The 19,433-nt window shown below is 59.8% G+C and overlaps 1 protein-coding gene across 1 annotated transcript; it reads left to right on the top strand.

The window, feature by feature from the left end:
* Positions 1-12,907: 12,907 nt before the first annotated feature.
* LIG1 (DNA ligase 1) lies at positions 12,908-19,032 on the top strand (the record flags this gene model as incomplete). The annotated part of the gene is made up of 24 exons (XM_079547701.1): positions 12,908-12,940; positions 13,038-13,192; positions 13,285-13,326; positions 13,449-13,524; positions 13,856-14,070; positions 14,150-14,236; positions 14,955-15,011; positions 15,512-15,684; positions 15,762-15,928; positions 16,000-16,076; positions 16,166-16,257; positions 16,331-16,430; positions 16,905-16,990; positions 17,065-17,180; positions 17,268-17,363; positions 17,465-17,575; positions 17,655-17,726; positions 17,792-17,936; positions 18,006-18,088; positions 18,172-18,324; positions 18,437-18,490; positions 18,578-18,721; positions 18,793-18,885; positions 18,955-19,032. The coding sequence occupies 24 exons, from the start codon at positions 12,908-12,910 to the stop codon at positions 19,030-19,032; spliced, it is 2,505 nt and encodes an 834-aa protein (XP_079403827.1).
* Positions 19,033-19,433: the final 401 nt, after the last annotated feature.

Below are 19,433 nucleotides of genomic sequence, written 5' to 3'. Positions count from 1 at the left end.
TCGGTGATGCCCAATGGTGCAGCTGGGCACTGCAGCAATGCCGACTCGTTCCCCCAGCACCTCACATTGTCCATCCAGATGGGGCCGGTGCCCTCACCAAAAAACGCCCCACCAGGTGCAACCAGTGCAGCTCCACAGCCCAGCTGCCTGCAGACCACGGCCGCGTCCGGCAGCCCCCAGCCATCATCACAGACTGTGCCCCAGCACCCGGTGTGCAGCAGCTCCACGCGCCCCGCGCAGCGCCCAGGGCCCCCAGCCAGACGCAGTGGGTATGGGGCTGGGGAATAGGGCACCCACATTGCTGCTGGCACCAACTCTGCTGCTGCGTTTGGGGATGAGGCATGTGTCCCAGCTGTCTCCCTGTCTAATCCTCCCCATCCCTGCTTCTTTCCTGCAGTATCCCATCTCCACCTCCATTGCATTTGCATTCCTTCCCTCTGCACTTCTGTCCACCTATCTGCACCTATCCAACTCCATTCCCATCCCCATTTCTTCACTACTCCATCCCTTCTCCATGTCTTCTCCATCCCAGAGACTTCTACTCTCCTTCCCTTCCCATCTCCTTCCCCAGTCCATCTCTAATCCACCTCCAACCCATTCCCTATTCATCTCTCTCCATCCCCACTGCATTCCCTCTCCATACTTGCTCCCACCTGGCTCCATCCCCAGTTCCTTCCCTGATACGTCCTAGCTCCTGCCTTTCCCATCTCCATCCCCTCTTCATCTTCATCCATCTCTTTTGATTCCACGTCCACCCCATCTCACTCCCTGCTTGATCCCCACTCCTTCCCTCCTACCCCCCTTCCTTTCTCCACTCCCTTCTCTATCTTTCTCCATTCTGGAGTCTTTCATTCTATGGAATCTTCTGATTCCAGCCCTTCTGATTCCAGCTCTATCCCCTCTCTATCTCAGTTCTATCCCATCTTCATCCCTATTTCTTCTGGCTCCATCCCTGCTCTTTCCATGCTCCTTTCCCACTCCATCCTTTTCCCCTTCCCTTTTCCATCCCATCCACCCCTTCTCCTTCCATGATCCTTCCCAAATCCATCTCATCCCCATCCTATCTCCATTCCAGCTCCTCCTATTCTCCTTTGCTGTCCTATTAAACTATTTTATCACCATCCATGCCATCCCCACTCTACCCCCACTCCATCCCCTCACCATCCCCATAACCATACCTGTGCATGCTGTCACCTGTGCACCCCATACCATATGTTCCAATGCACCCCTACATCCCCGTGCATGCTCTGTGCATGCTGTGAAGCCTGAAACCCTGCACCCAATCCTAATGCATGCTGCACCCATGCACTCTATAACCATGTCTGCACACCATATGCAGCCCTGCACATCATACCTGCACAAGTCCCACCTACCATACTGCATCTGTGCATCCCATACCGCACCCTGAACCCCGTGCAACACTCACGGCCATGCAACACTCACCATCTGTTGGGGTGCTGCCAGCAGTGCCAGTGGGCTCCGTGGTTCCAGGCGACAGCAGGGGATGAGCTGTAGAGATGCACGCCATGATGGGGGGGCTCCCTCTTTTCTCCCCTCCCTCACCCTCACGCCCGCTGCCCACCCGAGCACACAACGCTGGCATCCTCCTCGTGGGCGCAGACATGGCTGTGCCACCCCCGGTGCCGGCACTGGACAAGGCGCTGCTCATCGCCGCTGCACCGCACGTGGTTGAGCCAAATGGGGCCGGAGCCTTCCCCAAACCAGGCTCCCGATGGGGCAGCCAACGCAGTCCCGCAGCCCAGCTGCCTGCAGACCACCGCCGCGTCCGGCAGTCCCCAGTCGTCATCGCAGATCGTGCCCCAGCTCCCGGCGTGCAGCAGCTCCACGCGCCCCGCACAGCGCCCGGGGCCCCCAGCCAGACGCAGCGGGAATGAGACTGAGGAATGCCATTGGATATGGGGCCACCAGCACCACCAGGACCCACCATCACCCACCGTGTGCTCTGGGACTTGCTGGGACCCATTGGGAATCTGCTGGGACTGTCTGGGATGTGCTGAAACCCACAGGGACACCTGCGTGCTCTGGGGTTCCCTCTGGGTTCCCATTGGGAACTGTCGGGACCCTACGGGAATTTCTGGGACCACCACATGCTCTGGGACCTACTGGAACCTACTGGGAACTGTTGGGACCCTCTAGGAATTTCTGGGACCCCCACACGCTCTGGGACCTACTGGAACCCACTGGGAACTGTTGGGACCCACTGGGAATTTCTGGGATCCCCATGTGCTCTGAGATACTTTAAGCTGACCGACTGGGACCTACTAGGAACTGTTGGGTCCTACTGGCAACCCTGCATGCTCTGGGACCCTGGGACCTGCTGGGACCCACTGGGATCTGCTCTGGGACCCACTGTGTGCTCTGGGACCCATTGGGACTTGCTGGGATCCTGCATACTCTAGGATCAACTGGGATGCACTGGGAACTGATGGGACCCTCTGGGAATTCCTGGGACCCCCACATACTCTGGGATCTATTAAGATCAGCTGGGATCTACTGGGATCCACTGGGAATCCTACATGCTCTGGGACCCACTGGTATCTGCTGGGACCAGTGTGTGCTCTGGGACCCTTCGGGACTTACTGGGACCTCCTGGGACCCCCACATGCTCTGTGATCTGTGGAGACTGCCTGGGACCTACTGGGAATGACTGGTACCCTCCCATGCTCTGGGACCCACCAAGATTTAGCGGGACCCACAGGGAACCACTGGGAGCCACTGGCACCACTATGTGCTCTGGGACCCATTGAGATCTACTGGAAGCGGGTGGGACTTGCTGGGACCTACTGAGATGTTCTGAAACCCATTGAGAGCCACTGGAACTCACTGGGACTTGCTGAGATCTACTTGGACCACTGAGTGCTCTGAGACATTCTGAGACCCACTGGGATCTACTGGGACTCACTGGGACCTGCTAAGACCCCTGCATGCTCAGGGACCCACTGGGACCTGCTGGGATCTATTGGAAACTGCTGGGATCTACTGGGATTTATGGGACCCTCAGTATGTGGGACTGCTGTGTACTTTGGGATGCACTGGGATCATGTGCATACACCAGGGCCTACTGGGACCTAGAGGGACCCATCGGAGCCTACTGGGACCTACTAGAACCTATTGGGATGCAGTGGCAGTGACAGGAATGCTGTGGGGCAGGGACCCTCAACCCAGCCCCGTGCCAGTACCTGTGCCAGGGAAGGCCAGAAGCCCCACTGGAGACGAGAGAGGAAGTGAGGGGATGCTGCACCTGCCCAAGCTCCTCCAAGACCCCCAGGATGGAGCCATGGAGCCACAAGGAGCTTGGAGCCAGGGGTCCTACCCGGGGTGCAGGACTCAGCACCCGGAGTCCAGCAACCAGCAACCAGTGCCCCATTCCAGTGACCCATGACCACCGTCATCCCAGTGCCATTCCCAGTGACCAGGACTAGTTCCATTCCCAACGCCATTCCACACACCTCATGACCAATTCAATTCCCAGTGCCCCACGACCAGTTCCACTCTCAGTGCCATTCCCAGTGCCATTCCCAGTTCCATTCCCACTGTCCCATTCCCAGCGCCATTCCCAGTGCCCCATAACCAGTTCCATTCCCAGTGTCCCATTCCCAATGCCACATGACCAATTCCATTCCCAATGCTCCACAACCACTGTCCCATGACCAGTTCCATTCCCAGTGCCATTCCCAGTTCCCCAAGACCAGATCCATTCCCAGCGCTTCATGACCTGTGCTCCATGACCAGTGTTCCATTCCCACTGCCCCATAACCAGTTCCCTTCCCAGTGTCCCAGTCCCAGCGTCATTCCCAGTGCTTCATGCCCACTGCCACTCTCAGTGTCCCAATCCCAGTACCATTCCCAATGCCCCATGACGAATTCCATGCTCAGTGCACTCCCAGTGTCCCAATCCCAGCGCCATTCTCAGTGCCCCATGACCAGTTCCTTGCTCAGTGCCATTCCCAGCATCCCAATCCCAACGTCATTCCCAGTGCCATTCCCAGTGTCCCACTGTCCCATTCCCACTGCTCAGTGACCCTTGACTAGTTCCTAGTAAGCATTTTTCAGCACCCAATTCCCACTCCCATTCTCAGTTCCTCATGACCAGTGCTCAATGCCCAGTACCATTTCAGTGTTCAGCAATCACAGACCACTGCTATCTGCCCCATAAGCACTGCCCCACGCCCAGTGCCCATTTCCCTTCCCAGTGTTCAGTTCCCTTTCCAGTGCCCAGCACACCACAGAATACCCAGTGCCCTGCCCAGTGCACCCACAGCCTTCCCACTACCCACAGCCCAGTGTCTAGCACCCAGCACAGCTTGCAGCACCCACTCTGCTGCAGCGCCCACTGCACTGCCTGATGTCCACTGCAGCACTACCACAATACCCCATGCACTGCCCGGTGCCCCATGCAGAGCCCAGACCCCTGATGTGCCCAGAAACTTTGCAGCACCCCTGCAGTGCCCAACACAGCACAATTTCCCTGCTGTGTGTGCAGTGTCCTTGCAGTAATCCTGCAGTGCACAGCCTCATTGCATTGCCCTTTGCAGTGCCTGTCGCAGTGCCCAGACCCTTACAATGCCCACACCATGCTCAGTGCCTGTGCAGTGTCCAGTGCAGTGTCCAGCTTGCCTGCAGTGTCCACGTGGTGTCTGCCGTAGAGGGCAGCCCCATGCAATGCCCGGTGCAGTGCCCACAAAACACGTAGAGCCGTGCCCATGTAATGCTCAAAGCAGTGCCCACGCTCTGCCCAGTGCACACCTCTGCAGTTCCAATTGCAGTGCCCATGCAGTAATCATGCAATGCTCAGTGCAGTGCCTACACAGTGCTCAGAGAAGCACCCATGCAGAGCTAATGGAATGCCCATGCAATGTCTAATGCAGTGCCCATGCAGTACCCACGCGGTGTCACAGTGCCCAAAGCAGTGCTCAGAACAGTGCCCATGAAATGCACAGTGCAGCACCCGTACAGTGCAGTGCCCATGCAGTGCTCAAATACTGTCCAGCACAGTGCCATGTAGGGCCCACAGAGTGCCCATGCAGTGCCAAATGCAGTGTCCATGCAGTGCTGAGCGCAGTTCTCATGCAGTGCCCAGCACAGTGCCTTGCAGTGCTGAGAGCAATGCCCACGTAGTGCCCATGCAGTGCCCAGCACAGCACTCAGCTCCCCTTGCAGTTCCCACACCGTATGCAGGATATACCCATGCCGTAGCCATGCCATCTCCATGCAGTGCCATGCAGTGCCATGCAGTGCCATGCAGCATGTGCTCACCCAGCAGCAGCAGGGTCGGGGCCATGGCGTGTGCTGGTGCAGGATGGAGGAGGCCCGGATGGAGGCGGCGAGGCCAGGGATGACTCAGTGCAGCCGCTCGCTCCCCCCCTTGGCTAGGATGGAGGGGGCTGGAGATGGGGGGCACGGGATAGCCCTGCGGTGGGACATCTGGTCTGTGTGTGGGGTCCTGCTGTGGGGTCTCCTGGGCACTGCCCCCATTAACCAAGGCACAGAGGGGAGTCCTCAGAAGATGAGGGTTAATGCTGGGGGGGGGATTGGGTTAACACGTGCAGGCACCCACGCACCCACGTGGCACTGCGGGGGGGTGGGGGGGAACAGGGCTGCACGTGGCCATGGAGTCAGGGCCGCGTGTGAGCAGCTGCACACGTGCATGGGAGACACTGCAGGTCTGTGGGCACACACACACATACACACACACACACGGGCAGCCACTGTCTGCTGGGGGAAGGGGGGCACTGGGAGCATACTGGGAGACACTGGGAGATGTATTGGGGACAGCTGGAGCATACTGGGAGACGTGGGGAGCATTCTAGGGGACACTGAGGTCTACTGGGGGCCATAATGGGGGAAACTGGAAGCATTTTGGGGGGACAGTGAGATCAGACTGGGGGCATTCTGGAGAACAGTGGGGATATACTGGGACCACACTGGGGTATTCAGGAGCCATACTAGGGGACACTGAGGGTATACCCCCTATTGGGGTATACTGGGGGCCATACTGGGGGCACTGCGAAGAACAATGGGATCAGACTGGGGGCATTCTGGGACTATAATGGGATATACAGTGGCCATACTGGGGTATGCCGGTACCACACTGAGGAAACACACGGGGACACTGGGCCACACCAAGGAACACGAGGTATACTGCAGGCACTCTGGGGCATGCTGGGATTATATCGATTTTTACTGGGAACATACCGGAGGAGGCCCAAAGGCCATACTGGGGGCATGCTGCAGGCATCCTGAAAGACATGGGGGGCACACTGGGAGGCACTAGGGGCTACACTGGTGTTTAATAGGGGCGTTCTGAGGGACAGCGGGGTCAGACGGAACTATAATGGGACCATACTGGGATGTGCTGGGGCCACACTGGGGTATAGCGGTAACACTGGGAACACGCTGAGGGTCACACGTACCGTACTGGGCTGCACTGGGTTGTACTGGGGGCATACTGGACCCAGCGGGGTCGTACAGCCGACACCAGGCGCTCCCGTTCCCCCTCCCGATGAGCAGCCGCGGCCCGCCCCGCTCCCTCCCCCCTCCCAACCCGCCCACCACCTACTGCGCAAGCGCCTTCCGCTGCTTCCGCCCCTGCCGAGGCCCCGCCCCCCGCGGCGACCAATGGGGTTCGCCCATTCCATCCGCGTCGGAAGGAGGAAGTGCGCGCCGGGACGCTCCGTTTATTAATCCGGCTCGGGCGGAAACTGTGCTACATCTGTTCCGCCCCCCCGGCTCCCGCACCCCATTGCTCACCGGCCCGCAGTGCTGCTCGCCCCCACGCTGTTGTGGCCATGAAGCGACTAAGGGGGTGGCCTATAAGTGGCAGTGGAGTCCTGTAGGGTGCTGTGGTGGCCATGAGGTGGTTATGGGATGGGTGTGGTGGCCATGAGGTGCTGTGGTGGTCACAAGGTGGCCAAGAGGTGGATATGGCGTGGCTATGAGGTGCTAGAAGATTGGTGTGACAGCCACTGGGTGGCCGTGGGGTGCTGCAGTAGCCATAAGGTGGCTATGGGATGGGAGTGGTGGCCATGAGACGGACAATAAATCGTCTCTGGTGGGCTGTAGGGTAGCAGGGGTGGCCATAAAATGTCCAGGAGGTGGCTGTGGATTCCAGTAGGGAGTGGTCATAAATAGCTATGGGGTGTCTGTGGTGGCCATGAGATGGTAATGTGGTGCTGTGGGATGTTTGTGGTGGCCAACAGTTGGCTCTGGAGTCTTGTAGAGTGTCTGCGGTGGCCATAAGGTGCCCAGCAGGTGCTGTGGGATGTCTATAGTGATCATACAGCATCCAACAGATGGCCATTGTGGGATGGCCGCAGTGGCCATAAGGTGGCCAAGAGGCAGCCGTGGGATGGACAGGAGATGCTAGGAGATGGCTGCAATGGCTACAAGGTGGCCGGTAGGGGGCCGTGAGATGTTATGGGGTGGCTGCAATGGCCCTAAGGTGTCTGTAGGATCCTTAGAGGAGAGCATGGGGTAGCTATAGAGGTTCTAGCAGCTGTGGGGGCCACGTGGAGGCCTCTGGATGGCCCTGGGGCAGCCACTGTGTCGCTGAAGAGGCCATGTGGTCACTGTGGGGGCCATAGGGTGGCCATGGGAGCCGGTGGCATGGCTGTGGGGTCTGTGTTCCTCCTCAGAAGGTATGCACAAGCTGCGCCCCTGGCAGCACCTGCACCCCCTGCACAACTGGCAGGTGGGGGGTCGGGGAGCCAGGGAGCAGCTGCACCACAGCAGGACCCTCACTAACTCCCCCCTGCCGAGGCTCCCCACGGAGGACCAGGACTTTTGGGGGTGCTGGGGTGGGCACTGGGGACTGGTCACTGGAGCCCTGCAGCACCAGGACACTGCGAAGCCCTTCAGATGTCTGCAGCACACCCAGCCCTATGGCCGGTTCTGGCCCTCCCTGCACCAGCAGCACCTCTGGGCCCGCTGGAAGCGACACCCTGGAGGGTAGAGGGGCTGATTGGGCTCCCGATGGGGGCTGTAAGTGGACTGGGGGCACCTCCAGGGTCTGGAGCTGGATGTTGGGCACCTCGGTGGTCTGGAGATGGATGTTGGGCACCTCCACAGCTTGAAGCTGGACACTGGTCACCTCAGTGGTCTGGAGATGGACATCGGGCACCTCCACAGTCTCAAGATGAACATCAGGTACCTCCATGGTCTCAAGGTGGACGCTGGGCACCTCGGTGGCTTGGAGATGGACGTTGGCCATATCAGAAGCTTGGAGGTGGATGCTGGGCACCTCTGAGGTCTCCAGATGGACACTGGTCACCTCTGTGGCTTGGAGATGGACACTGGCCACATCAGTGGCTTGGAGATTGATGTTGGGCACTTCGGTGGACTCAACATGGAGATTGGTCACCTCTGTGCCTTGGAGATGAGTGTTGGCCACATCGTTGGCTGGGAGATGAACACTGGCCATTTCAGTGGCTTGGAGCTGGATGTTGGCCATCTCAGTGGCTTGGAGATGGACGCTGGGCACCTCCGTGGTTTCAAGATGGACACTGGGCACCTCCATGGTTTCAAGATGGACATCGGGTACATCCGTGGTCTCAAGACGGACATTTGTTACGTCCGTGTTTTGGAGCTGGATGTTGGGCACCTCAGTGGCCTGCAGCTGAACACTGGTCACCTCTGTGGTCTGGAGCTGCACGTTGGGCACCTCAGCGGCCTGCAGTTGGATGCTGGTCACTTCCGACGGTTGTGGCAAGGTTTGCAGCTGAACGTTTGTCACTTCAGTGGCTTGCAGCTCAACATTGGTGACATCTGTGGACTGTGGCAGGGCTTGCAGCTGGATGTTTGTGACCTCCAAGGGATGCGGCAAGGCTTGGAGCTGGACATTGGTCACCTCACCAGCTTGCAGCTGGATGTTGGCAACCTCAGAGGGTTGTGACAAAGCTTGGAGATGGACATTTGTCACCTCGGCAGCCTGCAGCTCAATGTTGGAGACATCCGAGGGCTGTGGAAGAGCTTGCATCTGGACATTTGCTACCTCAGTAGCTTGCATCTGGATGTTGGTGACATCTGTGGGTTGTGGCAGGGCTTGCAGCTGGACATTCGTCACCTCAGTGGCTTGGAGCTGGATGTTGGTGACATCTGTGGGTTGTGGCAGGGCTTGCAGCTGGACATTTGTCACTTCAGTGGCTTGGAGCTGGATGTTGGTGACATCTGTGGGTTGTGGCAGGGCTTGCAGCTGGACATTTGTCACATCAGTAGCTTGGAGCGGAATGCTGGTGACATCTGTGGGTTGTGGCAGCGCCTGCAACTGGACATTTGTCACCTCATTGGCCTGCAGCCTCACAGCCGCCCCCCCCACAGCTGCCTGTCCCTGCGGGATGCCTGCTGGGTGCAGGGGCTGCTCGGGGAGGCCCTGCAGAACGAGGATACCGGTCCCCGTCCCCTGTGGGACAGCCGTGACTGCCTGTAGCCGCAATGTGGGCAGCGTGGTCCCCGTGCTGGGCACAAGCAGAAGGCTCTGCCCAGGGGTCGGGGTCTCCCCTTGGTGTTTGGGGGGAGGCTGGGAAGCTGTGGGGAGCAGGATGAGCTTCTGTGGGGCCGGTGGAGGGCTGGGGATGAGCTGGAGGCCCTGTGGCGTCTGCAGCAGCAGGAAGGTGTGGGCATCAGGAGCCGTCACCTCCAGACTGAGGGCAGCCTGCAGGACGGGGCCGTCACGCTGCGGTGCCGGGACAGGGCGAGGGGACCCTTTGGGGCCAGCTGCATGGGTGCGGAGATGCCGCTGGAGGTAGGAGGCCATGACGAAGGCTTTGGGGCAGAGGGGACACTGGTGGGGCCGGGCACTGGAGTGGGTGCGTTGGTGGAGCTGGAGGTTGGAGGAATGGGTGAAGGTTTTGCCACAGTGGGAACAGGCATAGGGCCGCTCGCCCGTGTGGGTGCGCTGGTGTTGGCGGAGGTTGGAGGTCTGGGTGAAGGCCTTGCCGCAGATGGGGCAGGCGTGAGGCCGCTCGCCTGTGTGCAGCTGCCGGTGGCGGCGGAGGCAGGAGGTGTTCTTGAAGGCCTTGGGGCAGTCGGGACAGGCGTAGGGCCGCTCGCCAGTGTGCAGCCGCAGGTGGTACTGGTAGTGCGAGGACCACTTGAAGGTGAGGCCGCACTCGGCACACTTGAAGGCACGCAGCCCCGTGTGCACCCGCTGGTGGATGGCGAGCAGTGAAGAGCGCTTGAAGGCCTTGGGGCACTCGGAGCACTTGTAGGGCCGTTCGCCTGTGTGGTCCCGCATGTGGTAACGCAACCCCGAGGAGCCCTTGAAGGCTTTGCCACACTCGGTGCATTGGTAGGGACGCTCCGACGGTACGGAGGTCGGGGTTGGGGTCGCTGGAGGGGGATGCGGTGTTTCCGCCGAGTGACCCCGCTGGTGGCCCAGCAACCCAGCCAGCTGCCCAAAGCTCCTGTGGCACTGCGAGCACTTGTAGGGCCGTTCAGCACCGTGGCTGTGCCGGTGCCGCGCCAACCCTGAGCTGTTCTTGAAGGTCTTGCCACAGGTGGGGCAGCGATGGGTGGCCGTTGTGGTGACGTCCCCTGGTGTTGCTGGCTGTGGGTGGCTGCGTTGGTGGCCCAGCAACTGCTCCTGGCTGGGGAAAGCCAGGTGGCACTCAGCGCACTTCCACAGCATCTCCACCGCCTCCAGGAGCAGTGGTGGTGGGGACAGCTGGGACGGGGACAACGGGGATGGCAACAACGGGGATGCGGCATGGCTCTGCAGATGCTTCTGCAAGCAGGCATCTGAGACAAAGGCTTTGGGGCAAGTCGGGCACTTGTGGGACCGGGTGCTGGAGTGGGTTCGCTGATGGAGGAGGAGGTTGGAAGAATGAGTGAAGGTCTTGGAGCAATGGGAACAGGCGTAGGGCCGCTCTCCTGTGTGGGTGCGCTGGTGTTGGCGGAGGTTAGTGGATTGGGTGAAGGCCTTGCCGCAGGCGGAGCAGACGTAGGGCCGCTCGCCTGTGTGGATGTGGCGGTGGCGGCGGAGGCTGGAGGAGTTCTTGAAGGCTTTGGGGCAGGAGGTGCACTTGTAGGGCCGCTCACCCGTATGCTGCCGCAGGTGGTACTGGTAGTGCGAGGACCACTTGAAGGCCAGACCACACAGCGCGCACTTGAAGGCGCGCAGCCCCGTGTGCACGCTCTGGTGGATCTGCAGCAGCGACGAGCGCTTGAAGGCTTTGGGACACTCGGAGCATTTGTAGGGCCGCTCACCTGTGTGGCTGCGCTGGTGGTAGAGCAGTGCTGAGGAGCCCTTGAAGGCTTTGGGGCACTCGGAGCACTTGTAGGGCCGTTCGCCTGTGTGGGTTCGCTGGTGGTGGACGAGGCGTGAGGACCATCTGAAGGCTTTGCCACACTCCAAGCACTCGTAAGGGTGTTCCCCGGTGCTTGGCGCTGCTCGGCCCGCAGCCAGCTCCAGCTGCTGAGCACCCACCATAGCTGCTGCCCTGCAGGGACACAGGGTGTGATGGGGACACGCGCATACATGAGACAAGGGCTGACCCCAGGGACACGACCCAGGAGAGAACCCCAGGTTAATGGGGATGCAGACAAGGACTGGTCCTGATAGAAGGACAGAGCCCAGCAGATGGGGACAAGATGCAGGAGGATGGGCACAAGACCCAGGAGAGGGGGACTGGCCAAGAGAGGGAGGTCCATAAGGTGGGGGAAAGAACCCAGGGGAGGACCCCAAAATAAAGGGGCTGGTGACAAAATACAAGGAAAGACTCTCCAGGAGGAGAGGGATGGGATCAAGGCCTGGCCCAAATAGAAAGATGGAAGCCAAGGGATGTGGACAGGAGGCACAACTGGACACAGGAAGGAACCCAGGGGACAGAGAGGAGTGAGCACAACCAAGAGCCTGGTAGGAGACAGAGAATGAAGGCCAGGAGAGGGGGACTGGACAGAGGAGATGGGAACAAGATGCAGGAAAGGACCCCAAGGTAATAGGGTTGGGGACAAGGCCAGTCCTGATAGAAGGATGGAGCCCAGGCGATGGGAACAGGGTCTATTTGAACAACAGGGCCTGCCTCTGGGATATGGGAACAAGATCACAGATAAGGGACTGCGGACAGAGCCCCAAAGTAATGGAAATGGAGATAGAGCACGGCCACGAGGACCAACACGTGGAGGCTGGGGATGGGGACAAGACCTGTCCCGGACACCGGGAGGATGGGAACGGAACAAGGCCTGACCTTAACAGAAGGACTGAACCCAAGGGGCAGGAACAGGGCCCAGCTGGGCTACAAGGATTGACCCTGAGGAACGGGGAGAAGGTCAGAGCCTGGGGCGGTTCACAACGGATGGGGACGGACCCACGGAAGGAGCCCGGGGGAGGAGGTCAGGGCCCGGGCCTGAATGATGGACGGAGCGCAGAGGACGGGGCCGTGGCCCAGGGGGCGCGACCAGCGGTGTGGGCGTGGCCAAAGGGGGGCGTGGCCTAAAGGAGGCGTGGCCACCGCTCCGCGCAGACCCCGGCCCTCCCCACTCACGCACCGCCGCGCGCCCTTTAACGCCCCGCCCCCTCCGGCGCAGGCTCCGCCGCCGCGGCCCAGCCCGACCCGGTCCCCCCCCTCCCCGCTCCGCCGCTCACCTGGGCGGGGAGGGCCCGCGCCTCCACGGCCCGGCCCGGTCCGGCCCGGCCCCTCCCGCACGGGCCCGACCCCGCTCCGGCCCTCCCGGCGGCCCCGACGCCCGCGCCCGCCCCCGGCGGCGGCGCGCACGGCAACGGCCGCGCCGAGCGCACGGCTCCGGCCCCGCCCCCTCCGCGCAACGCCATTGGGCGCGGCCGCCGCGCGGAGCCGCCTGGGAAATAGAGTCCGGTCCGCCGCCATCTTGGAGTCTGAAGGGAAGGTGACGCCATTGCGCCGTAACGTCATCACGCCGCGACGCTGGCGCCATGACAGGTATGTGTGGAGCTGGGCGCGCATATGTAGGCGTGTGTGCATGTATGCGGATGTGCGTGGCTGTATGTGTGCGTAGTTGTGTGTGTGTGCAGCTGTTAATGCAGGTGTGTGTGTGTATTTTAGGACTCCACCGCGCAGGAGCGGGTCTCAGCCGAACTACACTTCCCATCACCCCCCGCGCCTCGCACCCCTCCCAGCTTCCGGCCGCCGACAGTGACGTCACCCACTCGGATTTTTCCCCGCGAAAACGGCGGCGGAGCGATGCAGCGGCGGATCACGTGAGCAGCGCGGCACCGGGACCCCCCCTACCCCCACATGTCCCCCCATAGTGACGCCCCTCTTCTCTTTCTTCCCCCCTCCCTCCCCACAGGTCTTTCTTCGCCCCTCCCAGGGCTGCAGATGGCGCCGTCCCGTGAGTGGGGCGGGGATGAGCTGGGGGGGATTGGGAAGTTTTTTTTACTTGGGGGGGGGATCAGGGGTGCTTCCCCGCCCCCCTCGTCGCACACCCCCGCCCTGAGCTTCCTCCCCTCGCAGAGCACATGTGCAGAAGTTGGAGCTGAGCCCCCCCGAAGAGACCCCCAAGGAACGTCGGGACCCCGATGGGAGCACGGTGAGAGCCCCCAGTGCCTGCCCGGTTCCTCCCAGTGCCTATCAGTCCAGCCCCAGTCCTGCTCTGTCACACCAGTATCTCCCAGTCCTACCCCAGTATCTCCCAGTGCTCCGCCCGCTCCTTCCCAGTCCTTCAGTCCCATCCCTTTGTCTCCCTCTCCTGTCCCATTGCTTTCCCAGTGCTTTCCAGTCTAGCTGTGGTCCTGCTCTGTCACCCAGTATCTCGCAGTGTCGCTACGGTGCCCCCTGGTCCTGCATCAGCCTCATTCTTGTGCCTCCCAGTCCTGTGCTGGTGATCACTGTCCCTCTTAATGCTCCATATTTGCCCACAGGATCCCACATTCCCTGGCAACAGCTCTGCCCCTGTACCCCCCACGTCCCCTCGTGCCCCCTGCTGTCCTCCATCCCCACAGCAGCCAGGGGACAGGGATGGAGACAGTGATGGGGATAGGGACAGTGCTCCCCCCGCATCCAAGCGCTGCCGTCAGTCATCCAGCAACCAGGACAAGGAACCTCCCCGTCCCCACAAAGCTCCGGCCTCCAACAGGTGGGTGACAGTGTTGGTGGGATGACACAGGGGTCCCTGGTGGTGCCACCACTGTGTCCTCCTGTTGTTGTCCCCGCAGCTGTATACCAGTGGAGCCATCCCAGTATGACCCCAGCAGGAGTGGGTACCACCCAGTGCAGGATGCGTGCTGGGGGCATGGACACAGGTGGGGGCTTTGGGGAGGAACCTCAAGTGGGAATGGTGGAGGATGTGGGGTGGGTCATGGGGGGGGGGGGGTTCGTCACAGGTCAGGATGTGGGGTGATGAGAGATGTGGGATCATGGGGGATTATGAGGGACACTGGGGTGCAACATAGGGTTGTTCGTAATAGGGTGGGACCTAGGGTAGGAAATGAGGTTACTGGGGAATGTGGGGTGGTTCGAGGGGGGAGATGGAAGATGTGGGGTCATTGTGGGTGCTGGGAGCCTTGGGAGGATCATGGGGGATGTTGGGGTCACAGGGTGTGATGAGTGATGGTGGGAAACATTGGGTCGTGGGAGGTCATTCGGATGGGACTTAGGTTGATGGGATGACGGGGGACTTTGGGATGGGATATGGGGTCAGGGGGCTTTGGTGGGGGGACATCGAGGTGGGACATGGAGTCATGTGGGGTAATAAGGGACTCATGTGACATTGGGGGTGATAGGCTCACAGGGTGGGATGTGCAGTGATGGGGGATGTTGGGTCATGGGAGACATCAGGATGTGACGTGGGGGACGTTGGAGTAGGATGTGGGCTTTTGGTGGGGTGATAGGGGACTTTGGGGTGATTCATGGTTGGGAATGATGGAGGACATAGTGGGGACATTGGGATCGTGATGAGTGATGGGGGGACAGGGTGTGGGGGTTGGGGTGGATCTAGAGGTCACAACCCCTCCCCTTCAGTGTCCCCTACCTGGCGGTGGCTCGCACCTTTGAGCGTATCGAGGAGGCCTCATCCCGGTAAGACCCCACTTTTTTTTTTAATCTGGGAAGGCACAGCCCCATCTTTCCCCAGACCTCAACATTGACCCCATACCCAAAAGGCCAATGATTTTGGGTCTGTGGGATGATCTCATTTCCTCCTTCTGTCCCAAACGCTGATAATTTTGGGTTGAGACAATGACCCCACCTCCCCCCTACCCCAAACCCAAATAATCTACACTACCCCAAACCCCAGTGATTTTGGGTTGGGTTGGGTTGAGAATGACCTCATCTGCACCTAATCCTAACATTGACTCCTCACCCCAGTGTTTTTAGATGGGGAGGATGACCCCATTTCACCTTCACTCCAAACCCCAATAAGTTTAGGCTGGGGGGCATGACACCTTCTCCACTCCTACCACAAACTACAAAGGTCTTGGGATTTATGGAGACAGCTTCGTTTCCCCTCCTTCCCCAACCCTTACCCCAAACCCCAATGATTTGAGTTTTGGTGTCCCCGCCCTCAATCCCCCCTCTAGGCTGAAGATCATTGAAATCCTCACCAACTTCCTGCGCTCTGTGGTGGCCCTGTCCCCCTCCGAGCTGCTCCCCTGCCTTCTTTTGTGCCTCAACCGTCCCGGAGCCGCCTCTGAGGGGCTGGAGCTGGGCATCGGCGAGACCCTGCTGACCCGTGCCCTCGCTCAGGCCACTGGTAGGACCCAGGGGTGGGGATGCCCAATGGCGTTGACAATGGCATAGGTGCTGATGATGGCACTGACATCCCCACAGGCCGCCAGCTGGCTCAGATTCGCAGTGAAGCACAGGACAAAGGGGATTTGGGGTTGGTGGCCGAAAGCAGCCGCTGCACCCAACGCACGGTGGTGCCACCGGCCCCGCTGAGTGCCAGCGGTGTCCTTGGCAAGCTGCGGGAGATGGCCGCCATGTCAGGCAATGCAGTGAGTTTGGGGACCACGCGGGTGGCACTTGTCACCTTCCTTTTGTGCCGACGTTGCTGTGTTTTTTGCAGTCTGCTAGCAAGAAGATTGACATCATCAAGGGGCTGTTTGTTGCCTGCCGGCACTCGGAGGCACGATACCTCGTCCGGTGAGGACAAGAAGGGGCCATTGGAGTGCTGTAGGATCACCTGATAGTGACGTAGTGACACTGGTGTCCCTTGGTGTCCCCTAATGCAGATCGCTCAGTGGGAAGCTACGCATTGGGCTGGCCGAGCAGTCGGTGCTCACTGCGCTGGCACACGCCGTTGCTCTCACCCCGCCAGGGCAAGGTGAGAGCCGTGAGGATGCTGGGGGCTGTGTGGGGATATGGGGTGGTGACGCTGGGGCTGTGTCACATGGCAGAGTGGCCGCTGGCTGTGGTGGATGCTGGGCAGAGCATGGCACCTGATGCACGCAGAACTTGGTTGGAGGAGCAGAGCCGCATCCTCAAGCAGACTTTCTGGTGAGGCCTGTGCCCTATGGATTCCTGTAGGTCCCCCTTGGGTCCCCTGGGTCCTCTTTGTTTATTTGGGGTACCTGCTCTTTGGATAGGCTGTTCTCCTGAGATTCCCATCCTCTTGTGTCACCTGGAGTCTCCTTTGATTCTTTTGGGGTCCCTGTTCCTTCTCCTGGAGTCTCTTTTTGTCCCCCAACATCCTCCTTTTGCTCATCTCAGTTGCCTTTATATCCCCCTTTCTCTGCATGCTTCCCCTTGATCCTTGTTTCTTAAGTGTCTCTGCGTTCTTGGTGTCCACATTGGTACCTTTTAGTTTTAAGAAGTCCCTGCTCCTTGTGGGTGGTGCTGGGTGATGTTACCAACTCACTGAACTCCCTGGGTCTAATAACCACCCCATGAGCTCATTAGAGCCAAGTCATCTCCTATCTTGGCAACATGTTGACAGAGGGGCGTGCTAGGTCTGTCCCCTTGTCCCTGCAGTGAGCTGCCAGACTATGCTGCCATTGTCCCAGTGCTGCTGGAGCACGGCCTGGAGCAGCTCCCCAAGCACTGCGGCATCACTCCAGGTACCATGAGGCCAGAGGTGGGTGGTCCCAGCCCCATCCTGTCCCCATCATCCTCAATATCCTTTTGTCCCCAGGTGTTCCCTTGAAGCCCATGCTGGCCCAACCTGCTCGCTGTGTCAGTGAGCTGCTGAAGCGCTTTGAGGAGGCTGCATTCACCTGCGAGTACAAATATGATGGAGAACGAACCCAGGTAGAGTTTTGGGGGAGTCACAGGGTACCCTTTCACCCTTTGTCACCCTCTTTGTCACCCTCCTGTCACCTCTGTGTCTACCCCTAGATCCATGTCCTGGATAGTGGGGCCGTCTTCATCTACAGCCGCAACCAGGAGAACACAACAGCCAAATACCCTGACCTCGTTGAGCGCATCCCCAAGGCAAGCTGGGGTCTCCAGGGGCAGTGTGAGGGTACCAAGGAAAACATGGGGGACTTGGGGACAGTGGTGATGCAGTACTGAGCTCTGGGATTGCCTCAAAGGTGCTGAAGCCCGGTGTGCGCTCATGCATCCTGGATGCAGAAGCAGTGGCTTGGGACAAGGTCACCAAGCAGCTGCAGCCCTTCCAGGTGCTGATGACGAGGAAGAGGAAGGTGAGAGCAGGCTTGGGGACACGAGGGGCAGCAGCTGGACAGTGCAGTGACACCCTCTTTGTGTTCCATGCCTCTGCAGGATGTGGATGCTGCTGCCATTAAGGTGCAAGTGTGTGTCTATGCCTTTGATCTGCTATACCTCAATGGGGAGGTGAGTGCATGTCCCCAGGGGGGTGACGCCTCATCCCCAGGGGGATGACACTGTTCTCCCCACAGCCGCTGGTGCGGGAGCCCTTGGCCACGCGACGTCGGTTGTTGCGACAGTCATTCGAGGAAGTGGAGGGCGAATTCCTCTTTGCCACCTCGATGGACACCCGCAGTGCTGATGAGGTCTCTGATTTCCTGGACAAAGCCATCAAGGGTGAGTAATGCCACCAAGGGAATGCTACCCCTACGTCCCCTTCCTTGAGTGACCACAGGTTGTCCTCAGCCTCTTGTGAGGGCCTCATGGTGAAGACACTGGAGGTGGAGGCCACCTACGAGATTGCTAAGCGGTCCCACAAGTGGCTGAAGGTGAGCACTGGGGCCTATGTGTTGTCTCTCTGTCCTCCTGTGGCTTTCCCCATGTTTCCAATCCCCTGCCTATCTCTCTGCAGCTGAAGAAGGACTACCTCGATGGCCTCGGGGACACGCTGGACCTCGTTGTCATAGGTGCCTACCTGGGCAAGGGCAAGCGTGCAGGCATCTATGGGGGCTTCCTCCTGGCCTGCTATGATGAGGAGAGTGAGGAGTACCAAAGCATCTGCAAGGTGACCACAAGGGCCACCTGTGGGCTTGGAGATACCATTGGTGACCATCGCAAAGCACCTATGGGCTTGGGGACATTGCTGGGAGCTGTTCCTAACCATTGTTCCTCTACAGATAGGCACTGGTTTCACTGAGGAGAGCTTGGAGAAACACTACAACTTCCTCAAGGTGAAGTGCTGGAGCTGTAGCACCACAGAGAGCAACTTGGGCCGTTTGGTGACAATTTGGGCCATTTGGTGATGTTGTGTCCTCCAGGAACACGTCTTGACTCAACCGCGTCCCTATTACCGCTGGGACAACGCAGTGGCCCCTGACCGTTGGCTGGCGGCCGTGCAGGTCTGGGAGGTGAAATGTGGGGACCTGTCCATTTCCCCTGTCTACAGGGCAGCTGTGGGGCTGGTGAGTGTGACAGCGGGACGTGGGAAGGGACATGTGTCCTTGATGGCACTTTGACTCTGTGTTTTGTCAAGGTGGATGAGGACAAGGGCATCTCGCTGCGCTTCCCGCGGTTCCTGCGTGTGCGCGGGGACAAGAAACCCGAAGAGGCCACCAGCAGCACGCAGGTGACAGGTCGGGGGCAGGGATGGCACACGAAGGAGGGAGGGGTCTCACATCTACTGTTTCCTCTGCAGGTGGCCGAGCTCTACAAGAAGCAGCAGCAGATCCAGAACCAGCAGCAGGCAGAGAAAGGGGACGAGGAGTTCTACTGACATCACCCTACAGGGACAGGGGCAATGCTGCCCGGGGACTTGTCCTACATCAGACATCCCCATGTGTTCCCCTGTGGCCTGGGGACCTCAGGACATTGCTATCCTCCATCCCTTCAGTCCCCTCACCCCACATCTGTTTTCCCCCTATAGCCTGGTGTCCCCAGGCCATTATTGCCACCTTCCAACCCTTGTCTACCCCTGCCTCGTATCCGGGGTCCCCATACATCCCCCTGTGGCATGGGGACTTCAGGATGTAATAACCCTCCATCCATTGTATTCCCCCACCCCATATCCAGTGTCACTTCTGCCCCATCCCTGGAGCTCCCCATGTGTCCACTCCCCAATAAACCGTCTGCCCATAGCTCCAGCTTCTTTAGACCTGGAATGGAGCTGTGGTCATG

This window comes from Tetrao urogallus (genome assembly GCF_951394365.1).
Source record: "Tetrao urogallus genome assembly, chromosome: 30".
In the NCBI taxonomy this organism is placed as follows: domain Eukaryota; kingdom Metazoa; phylum Chordata; class Aves; order Galliformes; family Phasianidae; genus Tetrao; species Tetrao urogallus.
This window is presented reverse-complemented; position numbering and strand designations above follow the sequence as displayed.